This window comes from Torulaspora delbrueckii, chromosome 1 (assembly GCF_000243375.1).
Source record: "Torulaspora delbrueckii CBS 1146 chromosome 1, complete genome".
In the NCBI taxonomy this organism is placed as follows: domain Eukaryota; kingdom Fungi; phylum Ascomycota; class Saccharomycetes; order Saccharomycetales; family Saccharomycetaceae; genus Torulaspora; species Torulaspora delbrueckii.
The window spans coordinates 748,076-770,032 of record NC_016501.1 but is presented as its reverse complement, the minus strand read 5'-3'; the positions used below and the strand labels follow the sequence as shown (position 1 = coordinate 770,032).

Here is a 21,957-nt window from a genome sequence, read left to right as displayed (position 1 = left end):
AACCGTTATCAATGGTGTTGAAGTCCCTTAAGTTAATAGAAGTTCGAGACTTTTGACCATTTATTACAAATCGACTAACCTTCCGGGTAAGAAATGATCGTTTGAAATAAAGGTATAAAAGGGGTCCAGTCGTACCAGTACTAAAACGATTAGATTATAGTTGTTGTAGCTACCCAACTACTCAATTGATTTACACAACGATGGTCGCTCAAGTTCAAAAGCAAGCTCCAACTTTCAACAAGACTGCTGTCATTGACGGTGTCTTCGACGAAGTTTCCCTTGACAAATACAAGGGCAAGTACGTCGTTTTGGCTTTCATCCCATTGGCTTTCACTTTTGTTTGCCCAACCGAAATTATTGCCTTCTCTGAAGCTGCCAAGAGATTCACTGATATTGGTGCTCAAGTCTTGTTTGCCTCCACCGATTCTGAATACTCCTTGTTGGCTTGGACTAACGTTGAGAGAAAGGATGGTGGTCTAGGTAAGGTTGACATCCCATTGGTTGCTGACACTAACCACTCTTTGTCTAGAGACTATGGTGTCTTGATTGAAGAAGCTGGTGTTGCTCTAAGAGGTTTGTTCATTATTGATCCAAAGGGTGTCATTAGACACATTACTATCAACGATTTGCCAGTTGGTAGAAATGTTGAGGAAGCCTTAAGATTGGTTGAAGGTTTCCAATGGACTGACAAGAACGGTACTGTCTTGCCATGTAACTGGACTCCAGGTGCTGCTACCATCAAGCCAGGTGTCAGTGAATCCAAGGAATACTTCTCCTCTGCTAATAAATAGATAGACTAAGCTCTCAGCTGTATAAGTTATCTTTTAACATAGATCATTAAATTAGTATATATATGAGCTATGCTCAAGCATGCAAGTTTAGTTGTCATCAGTGTAACCGGTGGACATAAAGGCACGTTTCAAGAATTTCTGCCATATCTTCTTGTCAGTGGCTAGTTTCGAGGCTAGTGAAATGAAATCTTCGACCATGAGGCTTTTCATCGGGTAGGGTCCTTCTTCAGAAGTGTATTCAACTTGATATTTGAAGGAACGTTCGGCAGCCTCACCTGGTTTCTTACCAGAGTCTAAGAGCGAGTAGTAGTCCTCGTTAATCTGTTTCAAATCCGCATAGTATTGTACAAATTTTGTTGGTGAGAACAGTTGAGGTGTGTAGGCTGGGCCTAGTGCTAATTTGGCCGGTTTCTTCTTCGGTATGGTCTTGTCAGCTTTATTCTTTCTCTTCTTCTTGCGATTTGATTTCTTCTTCTCAATCTCGATCTCGTCATCAATGGTCAATTCGTCTTCTTCCTCGGAATTGTACTCATTATCCATAATCTTATTCAGTTTCTCGTAAAAATCATCCCACGAGTGCTTTTGCCACGTTGAACTGTCTGCCTCGAGGTCTGTCGTGTTGTACTCCCATATACGGATACTTGGATTGAAAGTAGGTATTACAGAACCCGAAATCGTGACGATCGAATAATTTTCACAGATCTCTTCAAAAGTTTTATGCTCATTACGTTTCTTACCGCACATCATATCCTCATTCGCAACTGACTCTTCCACCTCCTGATGAACTTTCTTGTATACTTTATCTCTAATGCCATTCATATACGATTCTTTGTTTTCTGGTTTAGCACCCATTAAATGCACCTCGCTAGCAGCCATTGCGTGATCAAGAATCTCCTCCTCATCATCATCATCCTCGGATGAATTGATCTCGACTTCAGACTCAATTGCCTTACGAGATGCCTCACCATCCACCGGAATGAAATGGTCTATGTTCATGTGTCCATAGAGCCCACCAATTATGATATCCCTGTATTCGTGAGTCCATAATGTGAATTTATCATAACAACTATCAGCAAAATTCTTTTCGATGGGGGGAACATGACCAGACAACCATACTTTAACATCTCTTTGTCTAAGCTCTTCGAGCACGCTCCCAAGCCATGCCAATAGTTGGTAACCGGGTTGTTTCTTCGAGTCACAGTTATCGACTAATGGATTCGCCTTGTACAGATACAACGTATTAATAGATAGCACGGCCAATCTACCGGGAATAACTTCAGTGACAAAACACGCACCTCTATAAAAAGTCCTCTGTTGCTCCTGTGGAATTACATTGTCCCAAATTCTATAGTACTCTCTTGTTTGTAACGTAGGTCCTAGGGCGAACATATTATGCGGGAAAACGTCATTATTACCAATGCTAGGAATTAAGGTAACATCAAAATCTCTTGGATTATCACTATTAGGGTCTGAAAAAACTCTCTGCATCTTCCTAGAGATTTGATCATTCATTTCCAAAATTTGCATCTCAGTTCTTGGGATTTTACGATCGTTATCGTGACGAACATTGTCACCTGTCCAAATAACAAAATCAATTTTATCTCGCAAATTGTCCTTGATCCACTCTAGCGTATAATCAATTAATTCCTCAGGTGCATCACAACCTTTCGTAGCGTCCCCGAATTTGGACGCAAAGTTTTTCTTATGTGGCGGTGGTTTACCACTATGACAACTATATTCCACTGAGGAACCCTCTTTGTAGAATGCGTCTGGATGCATATCGGTGATGTGCAAAAACCTACCATGCAGCTTTTTCTCTTGCCCTGTCTCCAAATTTCTAATCAACACAGGATCCTTGGGAGTCAAGCCTAGCATTTTATATGCTTCAACATCCTCTTCACTCCAATTCCCCGGTACTGGCGTAGCCTCGAAATGTGCAATCTTATCGGCACAATTGGAAAACTTCTCATACCGTGTAAATACTAGCCACAACACTAGGACGAAAGAACAGGCCGCATAAAGCCAATTCCGTTCCAGAACTCTTCGCCTGGGAGACTTATCCTCCAGTAAGTTTTCCGAGGTCATCGTCAATGAACTTTGCCAGGTCTAACAAACCAACTGTCAATTCAAAGCTTTTTTCACCTTAAAGAACGTAGACTATCACCTCTGCACCAGCTACCCGTCTTCTTTGAAACTAAATCCTCAATTGACAGTTTTGTAGACCACAGCAGCCAGTACCCAAAAGGTAGCGAAGTCCTTTGAGAACGTGCCAAACCCATTACGTTCTCTACAGAAAGAAAGAAAGAGAGAAGGGGAGAGTACATCACGTGACCGGAGACTAACATCACGTGAGACCTATTCGAACCTAGTAAGTTCCAATACGTTCAATATCAGCTCGAGAATGTCAACGTAACTAAGCTCTCGAACGTCTTGAGCTTCAAAACGCGGTATCCAGTTCGAGGCAGCCTTGCCAAGAGTTTGTCTCTATTAGGAATCGACGCGACCTTCTTGGAAAATAACTTTTTAGTTATTTCGTGCAGGAGCGACAATCTCTTAGCCCGTTTGGGCAAGGCTCACGACCAGTTTATTAGTGGAAGGACACGATGCGATGGGATCAAGGTTCCTGTGTGCTGGCAGAACGCGATCTCGATCATTTGACTGCTCAATTAGGATAGCAGATTGTTGATCTATTCAAATGGTGTTTTGTGTTCGACACTGATCATGTTTATGTATATATAAGAACATGACAGATCAATTTGGCGGAGTGTAGTCTTGATATCAGATCGGTATAGATCTTGTTCTTCAAAATGATGTCAGGTAAGCCTCTTTTGCCATCTCTAGCCGTGTTATTGAATAACAATATGCTTCATTCTGAGCCTTGTTCACCTCTATTGGAGAATTTGAAGCCCAGGTTCTATAATGATGATCAAGGTGCCATTAGACTTCCTCCTCTCGGTTTCAACGGTATTACTCGTCCCAAATCAGTGGATAGTGCATTGAGACATGTACCGATAACAAACAGCACCGGATCATATACTCCCGCAAGACAACCACAACTTAGAACTCAATCATTTACAGAAGCAGAACCTGCTACTCCTTCAACGCCGGTCGTTAAGAAAAAGAGTACCAATCAATCGGCTAGGAAGAATGATATGTTAACTCCCTTATCTGCCGCCAGAGCTGTGATCACACCTTCTGCTAATGATAAGAAGAGAGCATTTGCATTCATAACACATTCTCAGGAAACCTTCCCAACAAAGGAGCCTAAAATCGATAATGCACCGCTAGCACGTCGTAAAAGGAGAAGAACTTCAACACAGGAACTAAATATACTTCAGGCCGAGTTCAATGCTTGTCCCGCTCCCGACAAACGTAAGAGACAGGAATTGGCTGAACGTTGTAACATGTCTGAGAAAGCTGTTCAAATTTGGTTCCAAAATAAAAGGCAGGCATCCAAGAGACAAAACAATTCTGCTCAAAGAGCTGTCCAATCAACACCAGTGGCACAAATACCCACCGAACCCGCTGTCACTACACCGGAAGCCACAAGTGGTGAAACAACCCCTCCAAGAACTTCTAAGAGAGGCCAGGCACTCACATTCCACCTTACATCAGACAAGAAAGTCTTAACACCCATCAAGACTTCACCCAATAGCAGAGTAAATAAGCTGATCAACGGCGATGGCTCCGGTAGCCCCCGTAGTAAACCACGCTCGGCGGCTAACTCCATTAACACATCTGGATCTCCAACTAAGAGAATCCCACTTCAGGAGTTGAACAATAACACTTTAGTTCACTAATTTAGCATTCAATATACTTGTCTTTACGAGTTTGTAATATTTCAGTCATTAACAGTTTTGTTTATCTTTAAATTCGCGAAATGGTTCACTAATTGATTTACAATTAAAGGGCTATTGAAATGGCTATAGAAAAATACGTGTACAAAATTGGAAACGAATCGTTCAATTTTCTTAAGCTCTTCTTCTACCGGTGGTCTTGGTGTGTTGACCTCTAACACGCAAACCCCAGAAGTGTCTGATACCACGGTGAGCTCTGATCTTCTTCAATCTTTCCAAATCGTCTCTCAATTTGGATTCGACACCGTTAGCCAAAGTGTGGTAGTCCTTACCGTCAGTGACATCTCTTTGACGGTTTAGGAACCAAGCTGGGATCTTGTATTGAGTTGGGTTTTGCATGATTTGGACAATTCTTTCCAATTCTTCCTGGGTCAATTCACCAGCTCTCTTGTGCAAATCGACATCGGCTTTCTTACAAACCAAGTTGGCGTAACGACGACCAACACCCTTAATGGTGGTCAAAGCGTAAACGACCTTGATGTTACCATCGACGTTGGTGTTCAACAAACTGTCATAAAGTTAGTAAACGTATTCATACGCAATATTAAGTCATCCACTCGCTTTCTTCTACTGGCATATATCACTTCTAAAACTTTCGAAAATCTCTTGAAAACTCCACTGTATATCTGGCGAGGGCTTATTTCTGTAAGGTTTAAACATACCGCAAAATGTGTTGGAAGGAACCTTGTTCTTGAACAACTAGAGAAGACATCTTTACCCTTGTTCGTTATACGGTCTATTCAATAATAACTGAAATAATATGCTAGTTTATCAATGATATCTTCAATATCTGCAAATTCATCATACTGCTGAAACGAATGGTAGTCCAACCGAAGGAGCGTAACCTGGTAGAAACAGAGTGAGCCTACGAGCTAGGCGGACGGTGTTGAGCCTACAAGGGAATGATGAGAACTTACGCTGAGGGCCGCTAGGCGGAGCCGAGCCTAGTTCGCCACTACGCCCGCCTAGATTGAGTCCACGCAACACCACACGCGCGCCTGAAAAATTTCAAAAATAATTTTTCAAAAATAATGCACAGATTTTCGGTAACTGTCGTGGTGTGCGGATGACAGTCCCACAACATTTTGTATATTTACATGACTATCTATATGGAAAATGAACGACAAGTAAGCAAATCAACTAAAGGGAATGGGTTACTGTCAAGTATTCCAAAGCTGCTAGTTCTATGAATATTCTCTTGGCTTTCAATAAATCATTCACATCAACTAGTTCTTGCTGAACAACATCGACTTTGTCCTTGAAACGATCAGTATTTTGTAATAGTGCTTCTCTGGGTTCACTGATGATGAACAGTAATTTCTTGCCCTGCAGTTTATGTTCTTTCATGAACCTCTCAAACAAAATATCTCCAGTGGTATTACTGGGTATTAATTCTAGCTCGTTCAAGTCCAATTCATTCGTCTTTGATAGTGCATTGGCTCCGCCAATTATGAAGAGGTTTCCACTTCTATACTGATGGCTTAGGGCGTTTATCACGGCCTGGGAGTATACCTTGCTTGGTAGCACAGTAGAGTAGTCGTTTGGAGCGGTTCTCGCTAGGGCGCGAGCACCGTTATGTCTGGTTGGTGAATTTGCATCACCGGCTCTAGCTCTACCGGAACCCTTTTGAGGTAAAAGTTTGCGTCTAGAGTAGCCATTTTCACTTCTTCCTGGTGGGTTTGATGATCCAACACGTTTATTGTCGTTTTCGTAAACTACTGCTCGCCATAGTATGTCTCTTCTTAGAGGGGCTGCTAGCACAGAAGTTGGGACTGGTGCAAACGTTAGAGGTTCTAATGAAGGAAATGCACGCACAGTGGCTAGAGTATAACGTGGTGGGATAGCGGCATTGGGGAGTACAGTCTCAGCTGCTTTGGTCGATTGGTATCGAACTGCATGTGCAATCTACAAAATGAGTTAGTAAGGGGAACACAAATAGATTTTCCTTAGAGATAGGTAATACCACATACTTTCCATAGCCTATTACGGTTAAACATAGCCATTAGATGGTCTAATAGTAGCCTTGATAACAGTTAATTGATGGTTCTTTAGTAGTTGTTCATAGCTTCAATATATTTGAAAAAGCTGTCCGAACGGGTAATTACTATTCTGAAAATTTTAAAGATATAAGCTGTGAGATGCTCATCTCATCGCATATTTAACCTTGAGCTAGATCAGTCGTAGATCCATTAGCGATGTCTTCGAAGACTAGATACTATTTGGAACAATGTATTCCTGAAGTGGAGGATTTAATCGATAAAGGTTTGTTTACCAAGAATGAAGTATCGACAATTATGAAGAAAAGAACTGATTTTGAACATCGTTTGAACTCTAGAGGTTCCTCGATCCGTGATTATATGAAATATATCAGCTATGAGACCAGCGTTGATAAACTACGTGCAAAACGTGTAAAGAGAATACTGGATAGTACAAAGACAAATAGTATTTCGGATTGGTCCATCCAACAAAGAATTGCCTTCATATACACTAGAGGTTGTAATAAATTCCCATCTGACTTGAAATTTTGGGCTATGCATTTGAATTTCCTCAAGACAAGAGGTAATAGCACGTCATACAAGAGAATTCATAACGTTTACAATGAACTTTTGAAATTACATCCAAATAATGTCGAAGTGTGGATTAGTTGTGCGAAATACGAATACGAGGTTCATGCTAATTTCAAAAGTTGTAGAGTTGTATTTCAAAATGGTCTGCGGTTCAACCCTGATGTACCAAAGCTGTGGTACGAATACGTAAAATTCGAATTGAACTTTATTACCAAGTTGATCAACAGAAGGAAAGTTATGGGACTTATCAATGAAAGGGAACAAGAGCTAGACATGCTCAAAGAACAGAACGACAAGAAGGCATCAACAGAGGACAATGGAATCGAAGCACCATCTACAGGTGACGCAATGAAGGATAAGTTGAATGAATTTCCAGAAGCTGATATGAACATGCTTGGTAACGAAGAGACCAATCCAGCCTTGCGTGGTGATATCGCTCTTGCGATATTTGATCTTTGTATGGAAACTTTGAGTGAAAGTTATTACAAGAAGCATACAGGTTACTATAGCATTACTGACCGCCAAATGAACAAAGAATTGTCATTGGATACAATTAGGTACTTGTACGAAAAATCTGTCGAGTACATCTCATTATTTGACCATTTCCAGGATCTACACAGGGACTATTTGATAAATCATGTATTGGAATACTGGAGAAAGGATCATCGCTCCATATCTTTGCAACAGGAATTGCCCGAGCTTTACGTTGACGTCATACTAATGGATACTACATTGAATATTAGGTTTATGTCCGTTGAGTCGTTGGATATTGAACAACTACAGCTCTCAGTCAAGAAATATTTTGCGTACAAAAATAAGCTCGATGAAGATATGAGTAAAGATTTGCAAAAACGTTACGCCGCTTACCTACGAGAAACATATGTCGACAAGCTAAACAAAGAGAATGATCCCAGGTATGACACTTTACAATTAATTACAAGGAAACTATAGAGATATATTTCACTAAATCCAATTTTGTGATTCGAAGAAATCGTAAATCTTATTTGCTTTTGCAGGTTCAATATTGAGCAAGTCTCTACAATTCTTCTTTCTTAGCGCTCCACCACTTCGCAGAAGTTCGCGAAACAAGAGTTCTTTTATAGCGAAATATGGTTTCGGTAGAATCTTCAACTGTATGCACAATTGTTGTTCATCAGGCGACAGAAGACCAAAATCAGTACTATGTTGTATTTCACTTGCCGTCATGTTTTTCTTTCTCCCCGCACTTTCATTATAATTCTGCGAATAATCAGCATTATTTCTATGCGCAGTAGTAGCTCTATGTCTACCATTTATGGCATTACCATTAACCGTCATGTTATTTGAAGAGCCAAATCTTTCGAGGGCAGAAATCCTGAGTTGTTTATCGCGCTCATATTTCAGCCCAGCCTCCATCGTGGTAATCCCGTTACTTCTCCACTCTTGCAATTGACGTATCCTTGTTCTACAACGAAGTTCCTCTAAGATATCTCGGCTAAACTCGTCAAAATCCTGTGCAGTCATCAAATTCGCCAGCGGTTTTATCGCATTGAAGAGGTCCTTAGCCTCTTTGGTCCTTCTCTTATCAATGCCTTGTAGCCGCCTATACTCCATAAGACCATTCTCGAATAGCACCCTCTTTTTCTCAGCTCTAGTAGTCAATCTCGAATTGTAAATGTCCAAAATAATCAACTTAAGCTCTATATCTAACGGTTGGTCATCAGGTTCAAAAACCATATCTTTTACTGGACCTTCAGCCTCATTCTCAAACTCCGTTTCAAACTCCAATCTGCCGGGCATAAATCCTTGTACTTCATGACAACTAGGTACCGAAGCCACTGGCTTTCTTGAAGGTTCCAAAGGTTTTTCTCTAAATCTCTCGATCCTCTTCTTCCTTTCTTCCATGAATTCTTCTCGATCCACTTTCAGATCCTTAGTGATATCCGGTATAGGGTAAAATTCACTATAAATGTAGTATTTCATATAATGTTCTGCAACTCCTTCTTTATCTCTACTTCCAACGTGGTCTGCTACATCTTGCCAATTACCCAATCCAAGACTTTGACTTCCCTTAATTAATGCCAATTCTTCATCTGCTCCCCAGTCTTCACATAAAATAGGATGCCAATTTGTCTCTATAATTCGATAGTCATGAGAAGGTAAATGATTACCATTATATGAACCTTGAGAGAAACATGGTACACATAAATCGTATTCCGGACATTCTGCACATGAAATCCTTACTCTATTATTACAGTCAGAGAAACAGGCATCGCAATGAAATTTCGACATCCCACACTGCTCAATATACTCACAAGAGCCCGATATGCTGTAACCCTTCGCGACCAACCTTATTTACCAATCTATATTATGCAATCGTCAATATTGGTATTATTCATTAAAGATTGACGCCATATCCGTATAAGGAGATCTAAACTTCGTATGACTGTTTGACAAAATCCAAACAACCTCAAAATTTCTGAAATTTTGAAAAATTTTGAAAAATTCTGAAAAAGTTGAAATTTTCTGCGTCGATGCCAAAGCGAGGTCTGCCCAGCTAGGCTGGAAGGTAGCTAAGCTGGAAGGAGAGGTCGTGTCTAGCTAGGCTCGGACACGCTGGTCTGGGCTTGCCTGTACTGGGACTAGTCTGGGCCTAGCCTGGAAGGACGGCGAGCTTGGTATCGTTCTGGACAGTACTCAGGATCAATCATCATACCAGAACTGAGCTAATCAAATGAATTACAAGTTGTAAATTGCCATATTGTGCGTTAAAGTATTCAATAACCTCGAGAATAGCAATACAAAATGGTACGTTAATGAGCCTATGAAATAGCCGATTGATTCGAAGAGAGCCAGTGGAATACTAGAGATTATGATATAATTCATGGAAGAAAGAGCTGTGATACTGAAATGACTCCTGTGATGATTCGGCATGTTTGAAACCAGTTTGAGAACGTTTTACTAACATTTTCATTGCTTATCGCATGGATTTTAACAGGGTAGAGTTAGAACTAAGACCGTCAAGCGTGCTTCCAAGGCTTTGATTGAGCGTTACTATCCAAAGTTGACTATGGATTTCCAAGTCAACAAGAGATTGTGTGATGAAATCGCCACCATCCAATCTAAGAGATTGAGAAACAAGATTGCTGGTTACACTACCCATTTGATGAAGAGAATTCAAAAGGGTCCAGTTAGAGGTATCTCTTTCAAGTTGCAAGAAGAAGAAAGAGAGAGAAAGGACCAATACGTTCCAGAAGTCTCTGCTTTGGACTTGGAACACTCCAAGGGTGTCTTGAATGTTGACAACCAAACCGCTGACTTGGTTAAGTCTTTGGGTTTGAAATTGCCATTATCTGTCACCAGCGTTTCTGCTCAAAGAGAAAGACGTTTCAGAAGAAGAATCTAAGTGTGTTACACCTAGAGTCTTTTTTGTGTACAGTTAAATAAATAACATCAACCAACGAAATAATCATTGATTTATCCTTAGCAAGTAAGAGAACATACAGCCTAAATTATATCTAGGATCTCTTTTCCGAGGTTTTCAATCTTAATCATCTTTTCATCAAGAATTTCACCTTGATTATTGAGAGCTTCCGCACGTTCATTGATGATTGTAGTGATGGCCTGGAACTTATGACTTAATTCGATTCTTTGTTGTACCAGTTGTCCGATCAAATTTGTATGTTCTTTTAGCAACACCTGCCCGTGTTCAATCCACTCGACCATGGGCCACCTGGATGCTTCTTGGCAAAAATTCCTTTCTGATTCATGCTCCAGGTCTCGAAAGAGATGCTGGTCAGATGTTTTCCCATAGTCTTTATTTGATTCATATAACAGTTTCCTGATCGGAGAGTATAATCCGGGGTTCTCGAACTGTTGCCTGGTTGTGTCCATGATATCATTAGCCGGGATCACTTTCTTGAATTTCTCTGCTGTATTCAGTTTCTTCTTCTTACTGCTATTTGCAGCTTCAACAACATTGGTTTGCCTTTTGATAGGTGTCTCTGTACCTTCGTGGATCAACCCTTTCGAGTACTCTGGTTCTTGCTTAACCAATGGTTTATCCTTTGATGAGTAAGAACTTGCAGTCGCAGTTCCCACCCGTCCTGGACTCAGCAGAAACTCTTCAAAGATATGCTTCTTCAGCTCTTTACTGGGCTCTTTTTTACCGATTGCAACGTTCACTTTCTTGGAACCCAGAGCTGGGCGGCTATCTGACGTGGCGTTTGCCGCCTTCCCATCTAAATCTCTTGACTGGACACCAAGGTCATTTTGAACATTGGAAAACGTCAAGGGAGTATCACTGTGAGGTTCAGACTTGATCGAAGTCATCCTGTTCAGTTCTTATGTCTTACAAGTTTGGTGTAAATTATCTTTTAGTTCGGACTCATCAACTTTAAGGTTTTCAAGCGCGAACTGCCAGATTCACGCATATACAATTTCATAAAGATCTGTCTTCATGAACCAATCCATTGAAAATGTGGATATTATTTAGGTAGTAATGTTGATATAGAATAAAATAAAAATATAGTTCGTGTCTAGTATAGTTTGGGAGAGGCACTAGGCAGAAAACTCACTCCATCGATGTGAACTACCTCAACGTTATCTTCCAAAACTCTCATCTTTCTTGGCACCCAGTTCACAGATTTCCAAGGTAAGACACCTTCTTCGTACATCTCATTTACCTCTTCGAGGGTCAAACCTTTAGTCTCACAAACGCAAAAGAAAACATAGAAGAAGGAAAATACCAAACAACCCATGAACACGTAGCCATAGTAAAAATTAATGGCACTAGTAATGAATGGAGTGAAGAATGCAATGACAAACCCCCATATCCAGTTAGAGCCAACAGCGATAGCCATTGCACGGTTCTTGACTCGCAATGGATAGCTTTCAGCGACAATCACGTATGCAATTGGTGCCCAAGTTGTTGCAAAACAGAAGATGAAAAAACAGGTAAAAACAATCATGGCGTTACCAGCACCTTTTGAAGATGGCTGGTCTCTTCCGTTCGGCCATAAACTTGTGACACCGACAGATGCAAATACGACAAAACATGCTGCCATGGAGGCGGAACCCCACAACAGACATTTACGGCGGCCAAATCTGTCTACGACCCATAAACTGACAAAGGTTGATAGGAAATTAACGAGCCCTAGGATTATCGAGGTTTGGAAAGAATCCTCCAAACCAACAGCGTTGAAAATCGTAGTACCATAGTAAAAAAAATAGTTATTACCAGTCAATTGCTGTAAGGATTGAATCATGACACCCATCACCACACGTTGTAAGATTTTACCCTTTCTAGAGAATAACTCGCTCCAAGTAGCATTCCCCGCAAGCCTTTCTGCTTCAACGCCCGCTGTGATGAGCTCTAATTCAAATGCAACACCTGGGTCGTCGACTGGTAATTTATTGGATTTAGCCAAGGATATTCTAGCTTCATCAAGCCTTTCCTTTTCCACCAAGTACCGTGGAGACTCTGGCACTAACAGCATACCGACAATCATAAAGATGGCACATGCAAAGCACAGTCCCAAAGGAAGTCTCCATTGAATAGAGTTGGTATACCTTTTGGTACCATAATTAGTGCAGTAACCCAAGAAGATACCCAACGTAATCATTAATTGATAAAAGGAGACGCAGGTACCTCTCAAATGTTTAGGTGAAATTTCAGAAATTAAAGCAGGCGAAAGAACAGCAATAGCACCAACACCAAGTCCGGACACAATTCTCCCAATAAAATATTGATACCATAAGTCAGTTGAAGAAATTTGAATAATGATCCCAACAACGTACACCAAAACCACGACCATTAAGCCAATGCGACGACCATAAATATCACCAAGATGGCTCAATGTTAAACCACCCAGCGCACAACCAATATTGAAAATGGACACGATTAGACCTATTCTGACATCAGATAGATAAAAAGATTGCCTTGCCGGATCAAATTGGCCAAATCTTACAATGAAATCGGTATGGTTAACGAAACCGGAAATCGTACCAGTATCCCAACCGAAGACGAACCCGCCGAATGCGATCATCAAACACATAAACATCACTGTAATGTATTCCTTGAGAGGTTTCTCGGGGATTCCACCCACGGGATTCAGAGCACTTGAATACTCCGGCTCATTTGAAGTTACTTTGTCTGGTGGGGTCGATGCACAGGAGCTAGCATATAATGGCTCCATGATTTTTTCCCTGCTGACAGGGACAGAAGTACTACTACGAGTAATAGTATCTTGGGACATCATTCGATTTATTGGGTCACAGACGGTAATTGATAAAACATTAGAGATCCATTCCTGTCAAATTTGGTACATTTTTATATCGTATCACTGGGAAAGAGAAGTCTTTATTTTATGGGGAAACAGATCGATACTATTTCTCTCGATTTCCCTTTGGTGATTATCGATCAAGTTTCTCCAATATGTTTCTCATTTATATCATGTCACCAAATAGCTGAATCACGAGAAAATCTCAATTTGTAGCGCAAAAGCTTTCTGGAGATAGTTTCACTAATGCAGTTCTCTCTTTGAAGGGGATACATCTAATTGAGTTCTCAGTTCTCATTTACGCCATAAACCAGATTTCAACGGTATATAATCTTGTCAAAACTAGTGGTTGAGGTAGGGAAATATTAAATACTATTTTGACTCGAAACCTCATAGATATGGCGACTCCCAAATAAGCATGATAGTATCATAATAATTGATCTCGACCTAATCTCATAATCGCCATCTCAGAATGTTCCCTCGATTTCAGGAAAATCTTGATGCTAGCTTCTTATGAGACATCATAGACGTATCGAATTGGTAGGACGACTAGGGCAGTGGTTTACCTGTGCGACTTAACAACATCAGGAACGATCTATAACTTGGAATATCATCGAAGTTTGGAAGTGAAGATAAAATCCCCTGACCTTTTCAAGCCTGAATGAATCTAGGTGTTACTAGTAATCATCAACAAATAAGAGCCTTGTTGGCGCAATCGGTAGCGCGTGTGACTCTTAATCACAAGGTTAGGGGTTCGAGCCCCCTACAGGGCTTAATTTTTTATTTTACGAGGAATTTACTCTGCTACAATAATGACCCATTCTCTGATCTAACAGAATGTTTTGCAAATTTGCATTCGATTTAAATTATTAAGCATTAAATTATCATTAGTTTCTACGTGGCAGTTTATTAGATAATAATTTAGAACACTGCATATTTTTGGCAAGCTTCTTCGCCGAAATGCGTTTCCACCATATCCGCTATCGCTACGTTGCCGAATAAATTAGTGAACCTCCGCCTAACATTTATATTATTATGAGAATCGGGCTTAAGGTCCACCAGAACCTTTCTCCACGTCATCGTTTCTTGCCACATTCTTGCTATGCGCTCCTGATGTCTGTTGTTCGACTCATTAGGGTAGATTACTTTCTTTATGAAAGGTCTATTGGTGTAATGCGGAGGCGGCAGCTCACTGGGATGATAAATTTTGTCATGGACAATAGCATCAGTACGTATGCTCGGATCCTTGATATATTCCTGAGTGGGAATAGGAGCCGTGATAACAGAGATCGCGGCCATAACGGTGGATGCATTTGGTGGTGGAACAAACTGTTTTTCCTCTTTATGCCTCCCATGGACTTCTGCAGATCCAGTGCCCATCTCCATTGTTTGGGTTCGGAAATATTTGGCATGTCTATTCCCCTTCGAAAGTCCCTGAGGCATTAACCATTGCAACGCAGCTTTCTTGTCCATGCTTTCGACTGGGATTTCACCGATAGAAGCTTTATTATCACTTCCATGTTTGTCAACTTCTTCATTACTGCCGTTCTTGCCATTTTCAACACCATCTGCCTGAACGTTTCCATGCCTGTCGACCTTTTCTTCACTGTTGTTCTTGCCATTTTCAATACCATGTTCAACACCATCTGCCTGAACGTTTCCATGTCTGTCAACCTTTTCTTTACTGCCGTTATCATGTTCAACACTGTTTGCCTGAGCAATTCCATTACCATTTTCCACACGCGAGTCTACTTTTTCATCATCAGCACTGAAAGAACTGCCAATCGTTATCTCTGTGTCGTCATTGGGAGTTGAAGCACGACCGCTTTCAGCGAGGTCTTGCGCGGAACTGAACCCATTAGGAAAGTTGTGGTTTAGTTTAGTGGTATTTGTATCCGAGGATTGGTCAGACGACGAACTTGTGTAAGAGGCAGGTGGTTTTGGGATTTTTTTCAAAGCAGCATCACCATCGTTCAATGCCTTCGCTTTTTGTTTACGAATCTCATGAACTTTGGCTAAACTTTTCCAGTCCAAGTAGAGGAGAGCTGCCGTTCTCAGCGGCACAATACCATCATGCAAAACATTCGCATAGAGTGTCCTGTGAACTAACCTCTCAAGAACGGCCAATGCCGGTGATTGGGGCAGCGCCTCCAGGATCAACTTATGAAGTCGACTGGGACCCCTTGAACCACCCAGCCCATTTCTGAAAAAAACTGGAGTGTGCCTTAGAGTCAAATCCCTACCAGTAACCCCCAGGGCCCCTACATCAAGAGCCAACGAAACGTACCGCGGAAAGTCACCAACGACTCCAAGAAAGGGACTAGCCAACGCGATAAAGTTTATGGGCTTTACACCGGTCTGAGCATCAAATATATCGGGTCTTTTAACCGCAATGTAATGAAGAGCCATTGCCTGTGTGGGACCTCCAAGCGAGTGGCCGATAAATGAGATTTTATCCACTTTATAAATCTGATTCAACAGATCAACGGTGCTTATAACAAATTTACCAACTCTGCTCCCCAGATACCTGACACCTCTCGCGGATTTCCCCATATTATCCATACAACCTCTGACAACAATGTTGGGATTAATACTTTCGTCCATTGGAAATGTTTTCTCTTCAATCTTATCCTTGATATAAAGCATATCACAACCAATATTGGAAAATATACCATGAGTTACGATCACCAAGTGAACCGGTTTGGTCGGAAATTTCGGAGGCAAGTTCCACAGTGTGTCAGTGTCTTTTACATCAATCTCAAATCCTTTTACTGGACTGACGTCTGGTACGTGTTTACTGGCAGCCTTCGTAGTACCGATCCTAATTCCATATTCAACTTTGGGAAGCGAAGTAACGCTGACTTGCGATAAAACATCAACGGTCCACGAATACAATCCATCTTCCCTCCTAGAGTTTTCGTTCAAATACAGTTTTGCCTTGAAATGTTCATCTGGTCTCAAGTCACTAGTAAACTGAATCTTTTCATCGCCTTCAAACTTTTTGTTCTCATCGTAGTTGTGCGGTCTAACATCTACATAGCACGCATAAGGACCAGTCAAGTAAACTGGCCTCAACAAAGCGCTCTCTTTATTCTTGACCCTCACGAACAGCACATCTGTCGAAATACCTTCTTCTTCCAACTTTGATTTATCCACAGTAATTTTGTACCTATACAAATCTCCAATCCCCAAGCTTTGTGTATCGTCGAACAAAAGTAGTCCATCATCCGATCTACGTTTCTCCCACGGTCTCATATTATCTCAATATTAACAGTTTGAACCCAAGCGAGCCCATACAAACCAGCAATACCCGCTATGACCTAGTGGCTGTTTCCTGTACTATATACGCTTCTGAAACAAAGACCGTTTTTCTTGAGATCTACAAGACTCGATAAAAATCCAAGATGACTCAAGACAGCACAAAAGTACAATAGAGGTATAAACCGTTAAGGCACATTACATACTCACTGCGGCCGGGTTTTAGCAGGCCGATGTATTATTTTTGAAGATATCACTCTAAAATGGTTGTCTTGGTCATCATTTTGTAACGGCTTATGCAGGTTACAAGCGAAAAATTAATATCATAAACACCAACCTCAAAGGCGATAAGCTGCCATTTGTTCCCATCATACGTAACCAAGAAACCACAGATGTCTGAATTCTACAAATTGAGTCCAAAGGACAAGAAAGGTGAGCCATTTCCGTTCTCTCAGTTGGAGGGCAAGGTGGTCTTGATCGTCAACGTTGCATCGAAATGTGGATTCACTCCACAATATGAGGAATTGGAGGCTCTTTACAAAAAATACAAGGACCAGGGTCTAGTCGTTCTTGGATTCCCTTGCAACCAGTTTGGGAGCCAGGAACCTGGCAGTGATGAGGAAATTGGCCAGTTCTGTCAGTTGAACTACGGTGTCAGTTTCCCTGTGTTGAAGAAAGTTGATGTGAATGGTGGGAATGCAGACCCTGTCTACGAATATCTAAAGTCTCAAAAGTCAGGCTTGCTAGGTTTCAGAGGTATCAAATGGAACTTTGAGAAATTCTTGGTTGATAAGAAGGGTGTTGTTCAGCAAAGATACTCATCTTTGACCAAGCCGTCTTCGTTGGACTCCGCGATTGCCGATTTGCTCAAGGCTTAATCGTCTGCGAGTCGATTAAAGATGTTCTATAGATTAATTAGCTTTCCTCGCACTGTATAAGCGTCCAGATGGGCATTTAAATTCTAGCTTTTAGGCTTCCAAGTAGATAAAGTCACAAGAGTGATCAATTTGCCCAAGGAGTAAGCAGCCAGGTGCCAATTGGACTCAACATTGTTGATCTTTAATCTCATATAGTCAGACGAACTCTGAAAAAAGCGAAGGGTCTCGGACATTCAACTTAAGGCTTCATTACAGTAAAGGCCAATCCTTTAGATAGCCGTTACTACTTCAAACTGACTTGGGCACCTATGTCGAACGATTGTTCGATGTATAGGCTGGAGGATCTCCTGTCGAGCTTCTACAAGATCGAAAGTATTGAAAAGATCAACTATCACCAATATGTACCGAAGAAGCAGGATGATCAATGGTCCATTCAAATGGAACTTTATTTGAGGAAGCAGAGCTCGAGAAACTTGGTTGCTTTACTTTCAAGGGAATTGTGGTGTTTTAGTATCAACGATGATCCCGTCCCAACACCTCCAAAGTTAAGTGCCACAGGTGATGATGTCACTACACTTGATAAGAGTGGTCAATTTACAGCTCATTATTCCAAACCTAATTTGCCACCTCATTATGCACTGTTCTTGAAAGCACTTCGAAGGATGTTATACATTAATTTGACCGCTAAAGCATGTAACAAGCTGGTTCCATTTGGGAATGCATGTATATCCTTAGAGGGTATGAAACAAAGCCAAATTCTACAATTAGAACCCCATTTATTTGAAAATGGTGATTTGGCGATTACAATTTCTACTAAGAATCTTCAACTACTCCCGCTAACGGTGGAGAACATCAATGAATCTTTCCTGCGACGTCACGCACTATATTTGGCCCCTTCAGGCATAAGAATGTACCTTTCTTCAAGCGACAAGCAATGTCTCGTTAACCCACCCAAGAACGCTGAGATTCTGTTGAAAACTCTCTTTATCTCTCATGGAATAGAGCTACCGGACAAGAACGAAGTGCAATGGGTAAAAGTGATCCCAAACCTGAATCATCTCAATGGCTATACACCAAACATTGCTGCTTACATGGATCCACCTTTAGACACCAGGACGATAACTTGGCCTCTCAGCCTTTGTTTCGCTCAGACTGCATTAGACGCCAAAGATCAATCGGATGGTGATCTTTCATGTCATGACTTACACGAGGCGTTTGATGTTATCGATGATTTCAATCAGTTGAAGCAAACATCTGCATACCGCACACCAAGCAGTTCAGGTGGGGCTTTAGGAAACTCATTGGGAACCAACCCGTTGAGCTCTGGTGGCGGTTACACGGAGCAATTTCAGCATTTTTACAAGAATCCAGCGTGGAGTTCTCAAAGTGCCAACGATAATGTAGCGCCAAAGATAAGCCCTCGCGTATCGTCACCCTCTTACTCTACATTTGATAAGGCCCTTCCCGGTTCCAGCGAAACATTTGCAGGAGTTGCTGGTTTAACAACCCCATCGATCAATGAAAATGAGTTTAGTGATAGAAGAGGGCTGACCAATGGTTTTGAGTTAACTCCAGTGAAATCTGATGTGACTCTTAATCTCAAACGTTGTCTCAACGATCGAGAGCCAATCCCGAAGACAGTTTCCCCAAGTCAACCAAGCGATGGAATGATTGAAGATGGCGCTTGTAGCGACTCGGTTGTCGATAAAGAGCTTTTTGGCGAGGAAGAAGAAGAGGAAGATGATAATTTATTTGGTGAAAGTAGTCAGTCTTCAGCCAACCCCGGTGAGTCTAAAAGCTTCACTCCAGGAAAGGCCGGCACAGATGAAATTACTGAAGACATGTTCGGTATGTCGGATGACGAAGATGGTAGTAGGAGTACCACCTCTAAAAGTGGTGCTTTCTTCCTCGAGAATGAGGCCGAACTTAGGATTCAGCCATCAAAACGATCATCTATGAAGAGAAAGTATCTGGATATACCGATGGAGGAGATGACATTATCTAATAGCCCACTTTACATGGATCCTGGTGCTCCACTTCCTGTTGAAACCCCAAAGGACAGAAGGAAAAGTGTTTTTGCACCATTGAATTTCAATCCAATTATCGAGAATAACGTTGACAATAAATATAAAAATGGAGGAAAGTTTTCATTCAGCCCGTCGCAGCACGAAGAGTCCCTCAAATTTGATGTTTCGACAGCGGACATATCAAGTTCCGAAGATGAGAGCGAGTCGTCAGTTGATTTCGATGATCTTAACATCAAACCTGAAGCGATATCGTCTGAAAATAATTTAAGGGACGCCCAGTATAATCTTTACTCCAGTATTCAAGCCCCGTTGGATTCCGTCCCACCGAACGTTAATAAAGTCGACCTCTTGCCATCAAATATACCTGGTACTGGTGAACTAATTAAAGAAACTTCAAATGGCATATGGAAAATAAATAACCAGGAAATGGGCCAGAGCGACCCTCTAATAACTTCTGGAGGTGGGTCAATCCCATCAGCTCAGGCTAAGAATGATCGGTATTCCTTTCTGAGCAGAGGATATCTGACGGGCGGCACTAATTCGTCCAACCTTCCGGAAAGTGACAGCGGTGTTCCCGAAACAACTCCAGCAAATGTTTCGTTATTACCAGAGTCTTCTAGTAGTTTACCTTTTTTGCTTAGACACATGCCTCTTTCCTCGATGCCCAGTGTTTTCTCCTGCTCCAACCCAACGGTCACCATTACCAAAAATGATCAATATATTCTAGCAATTCTCGCCGAGCAGGTTGTATTTGATTACAACATTTTCAATGGCTTTGGAAAACCTCAAATACTCAATTCTGGTCTGAAAGATTGCCAGAAAGGCCTTATTGCGGAGACAATTCGTGAGCTTTTTAGTTCCTTCTCAAGAGTTCATGGCAACGAATTAATTTCCAGTCTCTCGACAATCAAGGAGCCTTCAATATATGTGAAGAAACATCATAGCATGATGAACATGAGTGCCGACTCTCAAGTGTTCAGCAAGTTTTTGAATGTCAAGCCTGCCAAGGGTATTAAAAATTTCAGGTTCTTGATGTTGACTACTTCGTACGCAGAGGATTGTTTAAGCTTTGTGTCTACTCTATGCCAGACTTACATTGGATACGAATTCGGGTTCTGTGAGCTTTTAAAGCTAACAAGCGATGACAGTCAAGGTCTAATGCAATTACCGGACTTTGATAAGAGCAGGCTTCTATTACTTGCCGCCCAGATAGTGACCTACTGTTCTACAAACAAGAACGCAGGTAAAGACGTCCCGGTAATGATACTTTTACCGATTGAATGTTACAAGTTAGAAGAACTTACGTCAAAGGTGGCGAAGTTTGAAATTATCCATAATGAGGTAACCTCAAAAATACCCAATGCCCAAATATACCTGAAAGTGGTACTGATGGACTTCATCAGAAGCCCTCTTACTTCTGTGGATGACTACAACAACCTGTGCGTTAGCGTGTACAATATTTTACCTCCAAAGACGGTAAAGTTTACATCAATTGCGCACAAGCTCCCAGAGAAGGTGACGTTCAGGACTTTACAACAAAGTGCTGGGACAGCAGCCATCGGCTATGACACCTACATTCATCTGGCCTATGCGCGCAGTGTGGACAAAGAATGGGTTTTTGCTGCATTCTCAGATAGCAGCGGCAACGAGAGTTTGATAAAACAGTGGTATGTCGGAACCTCAAAGACCAGATTCGATGAAGCATGCAACGAGATATGGGGCTTGGCCCTGCATCTCTCCGCCAAGAAATTTGGGAAGATATGCTTGATCCTGACAAGGTTGAATGGTGTGCTACCAGATGACGAGCTGATGAACTGGAGACGTTTATCAGGCAAAGCAATCCACCTGGCCGTGGTTTGTGTCGATGATGACACAAAAATATCATTCTTTGATGAGGATAAAATGTACCCAACTTTCAAACCTCTCTATGAGAATCAAGAACTTACTCGAAAAGTCGATCCTAGACGGTTGGATGATTATGAAATCAGAGATATCGCACAAGATGTTCATGGTGTCATATTTGAAAGCTGTTTTCCTCTAACTAATTCTCAGCATAGATGTGCCATAAAAAGCGGAGCACTTATGAAATTCAAAAGATCCGCCGGTGACTCAATTGTTGATAAGTTTGAAGTTAACCTTCTCAATTGCCCTCATTCCGACAGTACCAAACTTCTCGAAACAATACTTCGAGAGTTTAGAAATCTAGGAGCATTGAGCTCCTGGTTCGGAGTTTCTAACGGCGAGAACGCACATATACCTTGGCATGTCTTGGCAGTCAAAAAATGATGCAGGTTTTCGTACATACAAGAGTTAAGGTAA

At 41.4% G+C, this 21,957-nt stretch overlaps 13 protein-coding genes and 1 non-coding gene across 14 annotated transcripts; 7 read left to right on the top strand and 7 right to left on the bottom strand.

The window, feature by feature from the left end:
- Window positions 1-200: 200 nt before the first annotated feature.
- Window positions 201-791, top strand: TSA2 (thioredoxin peroxidase TSA2; the record flags this gene model as incomplete). Its single annotated transcript, XM_003678929.1, has 1 exon — window positions 201-791. The coding sequence occupies one exon, from the start codon at window positions 201-203 to the stop codon at window positions 789-791; it is 591 nt and encodes a 196-aa protein (XP_003678977.1).
- An 87-nt stretch (window positions 792-878) lies between these two features.
- Window positions 879-2,876, bottom strand: PPN1 (endopolyphosphatase; the record flags this gene model as incomplete). Its single annotated transcript, XM_003678928.1, has 1 exon — window positions 879-2,876. One exon carries the CDS (start codon window positions 2,874-2,876, stop codon window positions 879-881), a length of 1,998 nt encoding a protein of 665 aa, XP_003678976.1.
- A 722-nt stretch (window positions 2,877-3,598) lies between these two features.
- On the top strand, window positions 3,599-4,591 carry TDEL0A04320 (homeobox domain-containing protein; the record flags this gene model as incomplete). Its single annotated transcript, XM_003678927.1, has 1 exon — window positions 3,599-4,591. One exon carries the CDS (start codon window positions 3,599-3,601, stop codon window positions 4,589-4,591), a length of 993 nt encoding a protein of 330 aa, XP_003678975.1.
- Window positions 4,592-4,762: 171 nt separating this feature from the next.
- Window positions 4,763-5,360, bottom strand: RPS18A (40S ribosomal protein uS13; the record flags this gene model as incomplete). Its single annotated transcript, XM_003678926.1, has 2 exons — window positions 4,763-5,156; window positions 5,311-5,360. The coding sequence occupies 2 exons, from the start codon at window positions 5,358-5,360 to the stop codon at window positions 4,763-4,765; spliced, it is 444 nt and encodes a 147-aa protein (XP_003678974.1).
- Window positions 5,361-5,788: 428 nt separating this feature from the next.
- Window positions 5,789-6,645, bottom strand: YML6 (mitochondrial 54S ribosomal protein uL4m; the record flags this gene model as incomplete). The annotated part of the gene is made up of 2 exons (XM_003678925.1): window positions 5,789-6,553; window positions 6,619-6,645. The coding sequence occupies 2 exons, from the start codon at window positions 6,643-6,645 to the stop codon at window positions 5,789-5,791; spliced, it is 792 nt and encodes a 263-aa protein (XP_003678973.1).
- Window positions 6,646-6,843: 198 nt separating this feature from the next.
- On the top strand, window positions 6,844-8,166 carry UTP6 (snoRNA-binding rRNA-processing protein UTP6; the record flags this gene model as incomplete). The annotated part of the gene is made up of 1 exon (XM_003678924.1): window positions 6,844-8,166. The coding sequence occupies one exon, from the start codon at window positions 6,844-6,846 to the stop codon at window positions 8,164-8,166; it is 1,323 nt and encodes a 440-aa protein (XP_003678972.1).
- Window positions 8,167-8,178: 12 nt separating this feature from the next.
- Window positions 8,179-9,486, bottom strand: ADA2 (chromatin-binding transcription regulator ADA2; the record flags this gene model as incomplete). Its single annotated transcript, XM_003678923.1, has 1 exon — window positions 8,179-9,486. One exon carries the CDS (start codon window positions 9,484-9,486, stop codon window positions 8,179-8,181), a length of 1,308 nt encoding a protein of 435 aa, XP_003678971.1.
- A 513-nt stretch (window positions 9,487-9,999) lies between these two features.
- RPS17B (40S ribosomal protein eS17) lies at window positions 10,000-10,600 on the top strand (the record flags this gene model as incomplete). Its single annotated transcript, XM_003678922.1, has 2 exons — window positions 10,000-10,002; window positions 10,193-10,600. The coding sequence occupies 2 exons, from the start codon at window positions 10,000-10,002 to the stop codon at window positions 10,598-10,600; spliced, it is 411 nt and encodes a 136-aa protein (XP_003678970.1).
- Window positions 10,601-10,701: 101 nt separating this feature from the next.
- On the bottom strand, window positions 10,702-11,526 carry ECM11 (Ecm11p; the record flags this gene model as incomplete). Its single annotated transcript, XM_003678921.1, has 1 exon — window positions 10,702-11,526. The coding sequence occupies one exon, from the start codon at window positions 11,524-11,526 to the stop codon at window positions 10,702-10,704; it is 825 nt and encodes a 274-aa protein (XP_003678969.1).
- A 206-nt stretch (window positions 11,527-11,732) lies between these two features.
- On the bottom strand, window positions 11,733-13,454 carry TDEL0A04250 (sugar porter family MFS transporter; the record flags this gene model as incomplete). The annotated part of the gene is made up of 1 exon (XM_003678920.1): window positions 11,733-13,454. The coding sequence occupies one exon, from the start codon at window positions 13,452-13,454 to the stop codon at window positions 11,733-11,735; it is 1,722 nt and encodes a 573-aa protein (XP_003678968.1).
- Window positions 13,455-14,175: 721 nt separating this feature from the next.
- On the top strand, window positions 14,176-14,248 carry TDEL0Atrna6K. The gene has a single exon. It is a non-coding gene; the product is annotated as a tRNA-Lys (tRNA).
- A 148-nt stretch (window positions 14,249-14,396) lies between these two features.
- On the bottom strand, window positions 14,397-16,730 carry TDEL0A04240 (putative hydrolase; the record flags this gene model as incomplete). The annotated part of the gene is made up of 1 exon (XM_003678919.1): window positions 14,397-16,730. The coding sequence occupies one exon, from the start codon at window positions 16,728-16,730 to the stop codon at window positions 14,397-14,399; it is 2,334 nt and encodes a 777-aa protein (XP_003678967.1).
- A 395-nt stretch (window positions 16,731-17,125) lies between these two features.
- On the top strand, window positions 17,126-17,611 carry HYR1 (peroxiredoxin HYR1; the record flags this gene model as incomplete). Its single annotated transcript, XM_003678918.1, has 1 exon — window positions 17,126-17,611. The coding sequence occupies one exon, from the start codon at window positions 17,126-17,128 to the stop codon at window positions 17,609-17,611; it is 486 nt and encodes a 161-aa protein (XP_003678966.1).
- A 308-nt stretch (window positions 17,612-17,919) lies between these two features.
- On the top strand, window positions 17,920-21,924 carry SSN2 (Ssn2p; the record flags this gene model as incomplete). The annotated part of the gene is made up of 1 exon (XM_003678917.1): window positions 17,920-21,924. The coding sequence occupies one exon, from the start codon at window positions 17,920-17,922 to the stop codon at window positions 21,922-21,924; it is 4,005 nt and encodes a 1,334-aa protein (XP_003678965.1).
- Between the last annotated feature and the right edge of the window lie 33 nt (window positions 21,925-21,957).